General features: G+C 29.7%; 1 protein-coding gene across 1 annotated transcript; it reads right to left on the bottom strand.

Annotated features, from left to right (window-relative positions):
- Positions 1–508: 508 nt before the first annotated feature.
- On the bottom strand, positions 509–9,692 carry MS3_00002973 (uncharacterized protein; the record flags this gene model as incomplete). The annotated part of the gene is made up of 3 exons (XM_035730608.2): positions 509–1,147; positions 3,059–3,208; positions 9,527–9,692. 3 exons carry the CDS (start codon positions 9,690–9,692, stop codon positions 744–746), a joined length of 720 nt encoding a protein of 239 aa, XP_035586786.1. The 3' UTR covers positions 509–743.
- Positions 9,693–10,726: the final 1,034 nt, after the last annotated feature.

Below are 10,726 nucleotides of genomic sequence, written 5' to 3'. Positions count from 1 at the left end.
GAGCACAATAGACATAATGATGTGCTAAGACAAACAACAACCTAGATGCATTAGACGGCCGTTTCGTCTTACCATGAGACTATTCAGAAGTGCGCATTCACGATCCGCTGCTGAGGAGTCCCACAGTAGGACGAAACGGCCGTCCAATGCTTCCAGGTTGTCCATAGTGGTCTAGCTTCAATTGGCTCATGATCTCAACTTTTAAAATTTTATTTCTATATTCATTACCTAATTCATGTGAACCGAAATTACAATTACCAGGAGCGAAAACAAACTTTGAAGTGAAATATTATTTCTTATTTATCATCATTTTGTTGAGTCGGCTTTTGGAGAACTTCAACGGAGCCGAAGAGTCCTAGCCAATCAGAGCATGATGAAGCATTTTAGAATTACAACGTAGCGTGCTACTATTAGTCAGTAGCATAATATGTCGTTAACGGATTTGCCGAAATATGATACTGATTTAACAAACGTTAATATCTATAAATACCCATGTTTTCTGTACAAAAACTAACCTTGGAGTAAAGTGTTTCTCTCATACTTCGCATCTTCTTTCTGGTGTTCAGGTCGCTGTATAGTTCTAGCGTGCGGGTTATCAGAATAGCTTAGGAACGAATATAGCGTCCGATCAGCAAGACTTAACACATTTACTTCATTTTTTTTGTATTTGAGATTAAATAACACATTTAACTATTACATTCAATAGGGATTCATTAGTTGATAACATTTTAGAGTTATTGTTGTCAAGTGAAAACAATTTCAACTGGTCTTTCATCTTCACAATCTTTTCTCATTAAATAAATCAAATTACTTAAAAATAAAAATATAACTGATACTACACAAAACCAATATGCCCAACCAAATAAATAATTTCCATTATAATGTAAATGTTCAAGATGATTTAAACCCTTTTTAAATTTTATCCAATTAGATAGAGAATAATTACGAGAAAGATGTAACATTGAAGAAATTGTTAATATATTAGTTTGATTATTGCCAGTTTGAGGTACAAATATTTTCCTGTTCTTAATTGGTTGTTTATGTTGATTAAAAGTTAATTTATTCAATTGATAAGTTGTACTTAGTTCATATGGAAGATGACAAAGAAAATCTGCCCAAACAGACACGGAACTTAACAAACTAATAACTGAAAAAAGAATAAAAACAGCATTTAACTAATTTCAAAAAAAGAAAAATTAAGACTTTGGAATAAATATAGTTGTGTAATTAGAAGTATTTCTCACTTAATCTTTACACTTTGAAATGATACAAAGGTTAGATATCGCTAAAATTACTAACAATTTGGATTATTTGTATTACCTTATTACATTTTCTCCCATAGTCGTTATCAAGGATTTCAACTAATCAGTATGTCTTTCCGTGAGTATCAACGTTGGAATGGTTATATTTCCAGCTGAGGAGTTCGTCTTAGATTTCATTAATAACTGTTAATCAAATTAACGTAGATAAAACGATTTTGTTAAGAACCAAATTATGTATTGTTTTACCACCAAATATTTGACATTTAGGGTTTAATAATTTAAAAATCCAATCATATACGTTTTTATTCCCAGTTTAATTAGTCAAGTCAAATTTATTGCCTTAAAGCTCACAATTCTGCATTATTATACTTGAAATGTACTATACCCGAAACTGTTCTTTACACTATAGATACAGTATTCTTGCAAACTTAATGATTGTGTACTGTTTTGAAACATGCTGTTTTATTAAGAGGACAGCGGAAAGGTGTTTTGTGTATGATGATCTCCACATTTTATATAATTTAACAGTGGTTTGAACAGAAAAGCTTAATTTAATTATGCCATAAAACAATAAAAAGAAGCTTGCTATTAGTAATTAATATGACTGACAAAAAGTATTGGATTTCACTACATCTAGCCAAAAAATTAAATAAACATTGAACCAACAGTTTCTAATTGTTTATCCTCTATCTTATAATCTGGTGTTATAAAGTTTCAAGGAAGATAATTAGGTTTCAATAGATTAAACAATTGTGTTTCATTATTATTTTAGACTTGAAGATAATTAATTTAAATTAATGCACTAATTTTTATTCAGGCTTACTGTAAGTATGTATACAGCATTAATAATAGAAAGTATTGATTCCTCTTGACAGAATGGTTTGATCATGAAGCTCACATTATCGTTCTAGATAGCATCATCAGTACAAGCTTCAAAGAAATGGGCTTAAGGAATCAGCTATGTGGAAATTTTGATGATGAGTCCTTTATGAGACCTATTTCAATGATTTTCTTTGGAAAACAGCGAATCTTTCACTATTAAACTATTAGTTTTATAACACAACATTACTAAAGTCCTCGAAGTAAGATAAGAATCGGCCCTACTATGTTGACAATCATTAAATGACGTTGAGTATTGGAACTCTTTATCTGGGGATCATAAAAATTATCACATCTCAAAAGTTTCATCCTTTCATCTCACTGTCATTTTAAAATATAATAATGTGAGTCATGGATATCATCTTAACAAGTTAACTTTATTATTATTTATCATGAACATCGTAGCGTAAGTTAATAAATATTATCTTCCAGATATCCATAAACTGTAATCTACTGATAGTATTTTCAAGATTGTTGGTTGACGATAAAGATTTCACGATTCACATAGACCATTACGTAAAAACAGTTAGTGGATAAATTACATAAAATGGGAAATATTTTATTCCTGTCCCTAATAAACAGTGCGTACTAGCGGTTTGACTCATTAGTTAACAACGTAGTCTTAAATACTAAAGTTAGTAGTTTATCCATTTTACTTTAGTACTTTATCATAATCAGCAACATTATAATTGTTGTTTTATTACAGCCGAAATAAGACCAGAGTACAAGAATTTTATCTGCTGATTTGATCTGTTACATTTGTAGGGAAGGGTATTTTTGCATCTACATTAATTTTAGCCTATTTTTTTATTTATGAAATCCAAGTCTTTTATCAATAATGGGGATATGTCGAATATAAAAATCGTTAATACATAATAATAACATTATATAAAACTGAAAACCAAAAGGTAACTTACATCCAGCTATTGAATTAATGAATTGTGCTGTTTTATACTTTTTCGTCTCCTTAACATTGCAATATCTCATTCTCAATGCACCAATAAATGATGAGGTTACGCAACATATTGTTCCAATTATTGCAAGCCAACAAGATGCTTCACATTTAGCTGTATATAGGTAAACAGTAATGTAATTAGAAATTAATCATAAAATATGCCTTGAACAATAAACACTTACATTATACAGTGAATGTGGAATAGGGAAATGAAAATGACTCACTCTTCAAATAAAAGTAATGTCTTTTTCTTCGGGTATTCATATTAGATAAATGAAACGACTTAAGGAAAAGCATTATCCTTATATTTATCATTTCAGACAAATTTTCATTTTTACCTACTAGAAACAAAATATTCAACATAAAGCGACATCAACTCAAAAATAAAAAAATACTGAGCAGTACTGGGTATGTATTTCTTCAAGTTATGCGATTGATCAATAGAACACAATAACAACACAAAGTGTCATTTAATTTAATAATCTCAAGTTTCGGGATGAGTATAATTAGAACAGTCCATATTATAGGATTACGATAATTTACTTTAAGAAATTCAGTGAATTCAGACTTCAATATGCCAACAGTAATTTTACTATTCCATTTGACAATAGACAGTTATTGTAAGATCTATTCCACAGTCGACAATACTAATCAAAACAACTGATAATTTCAGTGAAAAGCTGACAATTTGCTGCAACACAAGTTTTTGAATGACAAGTTTATAATTTGTTTTAAACGGCAATGCAACGCATTTTCTACAGATTTTTAATGTTCGTAAAATGTCTATATGAAATAACTACTTTATTTACACGAACATCTAAAGGAAAATATAACTGAAATGAAATTCAATGATTTGCCGTTCCGAGACTTTTAAAGTACAGTTTACTCACTTTAAACCAAATATTTTTATTTGTTTGGATTCATAATCAAAACACATTATGTCTAAGATCTGTAGTTCAGTTGTATGTTTTTGGTTATGTCCTCTTGTAGTGAATGGAAACTCAGGTGTCTTTATAAAGTATGAAAATCATGTATTAAACATATCGTTAGGTCCGGACGAGGATAAATGGATAGTAACCGCTAGTAATTATTTATGGACCGTTATTATATATATTCTTGTTCTATAACCATTAAGTAACTATACTATATGCACATTCATATTCCTCTTATTATGAGCCCATATTTGACCCATTGACTATTATTATACGATTTATCATTCCTAAGATATTACCAACTTATTAGTATCAGTCTCTCAAAATGATGGCCACTTTTCGGCTTGATCTTGTATAATTTTTATTTTCTATTTTATGGTATGATGCGGTCTGGTTTGTTTGTATATAAACTCAATATATCTGGAATATATTATGTGTATAACAGAGGCTGATATTGGTGTTCCGGACTAAACTGGTTGGGTTAGGCGAGAAGCTAGTACCTCGGTGGACCATTAAAAACTCAGAATTGACTCTGCACTGCTCGGAACGGTTTATGCATCATTGATCTGTTCAGTCATAAGAACATGGCACACATTATTTACATATCTTCTTTAAATAGTCCTTTACATACTCCACAATTCTTTTAATCATGCTGATATTCCATTTTCTCTATGTTCCCCTTCCTTTTCTCTTCATTTTAATATTCTGCTGTTAAGCATTCCACTTTCAATTCCTGCTACATACTGCTTATTTCTGTCGACTTAAGAAGCGTACACCACACTCTGAGCTTTCAAATGGAATAATCCCTGACGATATACAGAACGACAATGAAATCATCATGATAAAAAGTTAATATCATCTGGGGAACTGATTTTTCTGAAGGTAAATTCAAAATAACACATTAAATCCAATTATTCGCTACGTCAACAACCTATGCTCTTGGTATTTTACTTTCAAGGTGATATCTCAAGTCTAATCAATCATATTTGTGTCAATTAAAACACAAATATTTACTAGGCTCTATAATTGTTTTCATAATCACCCCTGAAACCGAACAACTCAATAAGATAGATTTATAGAACAAAAATTCATTTGGAACTAGAGAATATTAGTAAATAGTAAAGGTTTAATCATTCCCACAGACGGGTTTGGACCTCATAAACTAGAAAATCAACGGTATGATTATTCAGTTTTCAGTTTTTAGACCATGAACATGTTCCATTTTGTTCACGTGAAACTTGCTATTGATTCAACTTCTCGGTCAAATTCATTTTCAAAGTATTTTAGTTATACACATTCTGTTATTCAAAAGTAATGTCATTCGCTTTAAATCATATAAATGTTGTCAGTAGTGAAGCATAACAGTGGATTGGAACAACATTTGTTTCACTGAATTTATAAGTTTATTGCTACACCGTTACATTACAAATTAAACTTTGTTAGACTAGAAACGAAAAAACAAGCGAAAAATAGAAATGCAAGAGTTTCTAGATTAGGAATAGTTTATTATAGAGAGAAACAAGTGATGTATTTCCGGGATTCACCACTATAATTTAACATTAAAATGGTTACTTAATACAGACTTTACAAAAAAAACACGACTTGAGTATTAGAATTATATGCTTAGACACACAAAATGTAATGAACGATTATACCTTTATATTTTAAAAATGAAGTTAACTTAAGGAAAACTTCAAAGTGAGACTGTATGAGATAGTCTGTTGTATTTGTTCTCAATACTTATTCCAAAATCGACAAAATTTGATTGTTATGAATGATTAGCACTCGTGGGACTCGATGTTTAACATAAAGAAAATCACTGAGGTGAACAAGGATTCTGAAATATTTTCGTTGGACAAAAATTCATCAGTTTCTGTCGTACAAACCGAATAAGTCAATAAAGTATATTTTTATGAAATTGGTCACCTTCACAAACATCTTAGTTTATCAACATTAGATATGGTAGTTTTACAATCGAAAAACTCTAAGCGCTTTAAAAGAAATTTACAAAACACCATACCTTATTAGTGTAAAATTATATTTGAACTAATCGCATCGACTGAATTAAAATAATTCCAAAGTTTCGTCCAACAAATCTTTTTTAGACTTCAGGGTAATAATCAAAATCGATATCATTTGCAATTTCACTTGCTGGCATAATTTCAGACATAATTTTATACAAATTATGTCTTCTATATACTCGACAACCAAACTATTGGTTCTAATATTGACGAAAATTGATATAAAACATCATATTGTTTTTAAAATACTTACAAAAGTGTTTCACAGTAAATATGGCTGAAATTATGTGTATTTTTTTGTCAATTTTTCCTAAAGGCATATGTTATGTAATAGATTTGTTTAAATTTATAAACGTTAATCGTACACGGTATTTATCTTAGAGAGATGTTCATCTTTAATAAAATTCTATTTTTTTTATTGGGGAAAATCAAATTACTTGTATTTCTAAAAACAATCAACTGAAATCTGTGTACACATTTCTAACTTTTTTTGACAGTTTACTGGACATGATCTCCAGTGGTACACATTTACACAATAAGTCACACGATTCACTGTTAATACTGGAAATAAAATCGTTTACAACTCAAATCCTCAAGACTATATATATATATATACTCCAATAGTTATTTACCAGCTGAAAACGATTTTTTTCACTGCACGAAAAATAGTTTTGTTCATCTAGTTTCGTTCGAAAAAAAATACCAATTCACGTGCTTTTATTAAACACGGTTCAATAACATGATTATGATAAGTCTTTCTGGCTTGTTTCAACCAGTATGAGAGAGAAATGGTTGATCTTTGAGCTTTATATTGAATTCAGTCCATTCAGTAACTTATTGCTTGTGTAGTTGTTTATAGATTACGTTTGAGATATCTGAAATAACAAAATCATTTTATTTTGATTAGATAATAACTGGAAAAAATGTCTATTGAAGCTTAGTAAATGCTTCGATATAATAACGTAAACTTAACTATCAAGTACGAGTGTTGTGAATCTTTTATTGCCATTTTTTCTCTTTGAAAACTTTAAGCTGATTAAAAAATCAGTAACATTTATCTCACATAGTTTTTTTTGTTTTATAACTTAACACAAAAGTTTGTTAAATAATGGAGAATTAACACGGAATATTTTCGTTTTTATCTATCCTGCAAAGGAAATCAACAAACACGTGGGAATCCTATTCTCCCTAAACATGGTGTATTTGCTGGACCGGAAAATAAAACTTTCGTCATCGTAAATGAGTGGCCATTAAAAACATTTGTAAAATATATTTTTTCAATAATTACTATATGGAGCATGTGAACTGTGGACGTTATGAAAGATTATGCAACTGGTGCCGTGAATTTCTTAAAACATTTATGGTATTATAAGAGCTACTATTATTGCTATTCTTAATGATATAAGTGTATTCACCACTGTTGATTCTTATTAATTTGTTCATCAATGAATATTAATAGTTTCTTTTAGTTCAGATAGTTAATTAATGAGAAAGTTGATTGAAGTAAGTTGTGTTAAGTTTTTGAAGAATTATTTTGTACATTAAATGATGAACAATATATTGAGAGATAAACTCAGAAATTAGTACAAAGAATAATGACCACTTATCGTCTGAGACCTCTCTATTAATTTTCTTACGGAATAAACTTTGAAATAGTTGTTCACTATTTTTTTGGCTTTCAGTAGTTCTTTGATCGAAGCCTACTTTCCATGGGAATATTCTTCAGTAAACATCCGTACCTTCGAATAGTTACCAAAATAAACTGAACAACTAACTTATTGTTTCTGTTCAAAATTATGTATGATCAAACGTTATTCACGTTTTTATCAAGTGGTAAGGACAATAACTTACTAATTGTAGTCAGTTTACTACAAGATATCTCATCTTTTATCATGTGGCTTCTTAAAAGTAGATATTAGAAGAGAATGAATGCAAAACGTATATGTTATTTGAAAAGTTAAATTATCATAATAACTACCAATTATATTTTCTCAAAAAACAAATACTGGGACAAATCTTGGATTTTAAAAGAAAAACATCTCTTAATAAGTAAATGTTCAAAGTATGAAAGTAAACGTTTAGAATAACAATATAAAAGAATAATGGTATCGAATATTTAACCAAATCTATAAACGACTCAATTTTCAAGCAAATGACAAATGAAAAATAATAGCTGTCTGACACTTTGATAACAATATTCAACATTGTTAGGCAAAAAAAAACAACGGATAAACCTGGCAATTAAGGGATTCCCTATAATTTCGAGCTTAGTTTTGTACATCGTTAGACGGTGTGAACTGAAAGATTATTCTTTTATTTTGTCAAAATATTTACATTTTAATGAATAATTTGTTATTCATGTTAAAGTTAAACATTAACTCCGTTGGATGCCGGCCAACCCAGTGGTCTAATGGTTGAGCGCTCGCGCGCGAGACTGATAGGTACTGGTTTCGAATCTTGTGAGGCGGGATCGTGGGTGCGCACTGCTGAGGAGTCCCACACTAGGACGGAACGGCCGTCTAGTGCTTCCATGATTTCCATGGTAGTCTAGCTTCAGATGACTCATGAATTCAACTATTAAGTTATTCATGTTGAATTATACGCTTAATTTTCTAAAATTAATTGATTTCACCATTAAAGTAGATTATTTTTAATATCATTATTGGTGGATCTAAATTAACACAGTTAACAATAAATCACTTTTATAAAGGTATTCTATTGGAAAGAAAAAACAACACAAGTCGTCTGATTGTATTTCAGAATAATTCGATAAACAAACATTCATTACACTGTTACATCCACTTTTTGTACTCGTGGTTCAGACTGGAAATCTTTGTAATACCGATATGATAAGTGATACAATACAGATAACAGTACAATTAGAGTTAGCGTTTTATAAAAATTAAACAGAAAATTATGATTGGCGGAGATCACTTGATGAAAATGGAAAGGTTCGATTTGTTTAATGTTAATAAATAGTAACTAAACATATTTTTGATGTATATTTCAAACAGGTTAAGTATATTAGACATCTGACTGTGTATTTTCGTACTTAATCTTCCTTATCTGTTGAGTAGTTAGTATAATACAGTTAGCAAACTTTTGGTGATATTTGTTTACTCATATATGTAAGAATAAAATTTACAATAGATATTTCTAGGTTTTAATTAAGACATCAAGGAATGAATTACCGAGTACATAAATGTATTCGAAACAACGTATTAATTATTCTCTGAAGAAGTGGCTCACACCAAGTCACGAAACGTCAGAAAATCTAATTTTTGAACTCATTGGAATATTACAAATATATTATTTATTTATAACAATCTACTCAATGCTCAATTTGTTCAAAATTATCAACTCAAACCTTGGTAATGATACCTACATACTCATTATTAAATACACAATACATCAGTCGATATTAAATGCAAATCAAACTATTGAACTCAAATCTGTTAAATTTTAAAGTTAACTTACTCAAATGATCTCGACTCCTATGCATATGTATTTTATCAAAATATTCTTGAGAGATCCATGAGCCTCTGAAGCATACACTAATTAAAGCGAAAAGACCACCTATTCCAGACAGTAAAATAATCCCTATTTCCACATAAAATATATTTTTCCGATTTTTAAATATCATTTACAATAGATTTATCAACTGAAAACATTTAAGATGTGCATGTAGATTTCAATTAAGAGACAGAAGTCAGTTTTTAATCATTTTTATTATTCATTATTTAAACAATGAATTGCTTAGATGTTAAAATAGTTGTAGTTGCAAGATGATTTAAAAAGATTTCTTCTCTTCATGGGATTATGACTGTGATCTATTCACAGGAATTTGATTGGTAGAAACGCACTGAAATTATTTGATTGGTTGACAATAATATTCGTTAAAAATAGTCCAGTTACTCTGTGATTAGTTTGTAGTTACAACAACCCATAATGCTAACATCAGGTGTAAAAAACTTTACACTAGCAAAATGAAATAATAACACTCAAGATGATTTCAAAAGTCTTACACTGGTTTCTTGACACGATATTGGAAGAAAACTTCCTAACTGAATAAAAAATAAAATACATGTGCATGTAGTTCTCTATCGAATGTTTATCCATTTCAAAGAATAATTCATTTACTGATATAGCAAATAATATTTTGACGATAAATTAGTCACACTAGATTGCATTTATTAATGAAACGTCTAATATGTAACTATGGGAACACTTCGCTTTGCACTGCGCACTAAAGTTCGCGATTTGAAAAATAAATCGGTTATGACATATTTTAGCGTGACTTGGTCAATATTAAACCTGTACCCCTGTATAATGAAAGTGTAAGTCAGAATTATTACAACAACCTATTGTAATATGTGAATCGTAGATAAACTTTGATTGTTGTTCTGAGACTGACATCTCCTCATCCATTTCTAAATGCTATACGTTTTGCTGCATTTAGAGAGTAACGTTTTTACTAAAACGAAGTTTTAAGTCGATGTGAAATAGGGAAAATGATGATAAGTTATTAATAAGCAAGTTAATCATATGCATATGGGAAGGTTTAGAATATTTAGTTCAAATTTATTAAAAAACAAAAGCAGCGTTATCCCAGAAATAACAAGCGCACGGAGTATTGTTGCTAAACAGAAATCGGACATGTTAGGAATGAACAAGACA

Source organism: Schistosoma haematobium, chromosome ZW, assembly GCF_000699445.3.
Source record: "Schistosoma haematobium chromosome ZW, whole genome shotgun sequence".
NCBI lineage: Eukaryota > Metazoa > Platyhelminthes > Trematoda > Strigeidida > Schistosomatidae > Schistosoma > Schistosoma haematobium.
Note: the sequence above shows the minus strand (reverse complement) of the source record. Positions and strands in the feature narration are given on the sequence as shown.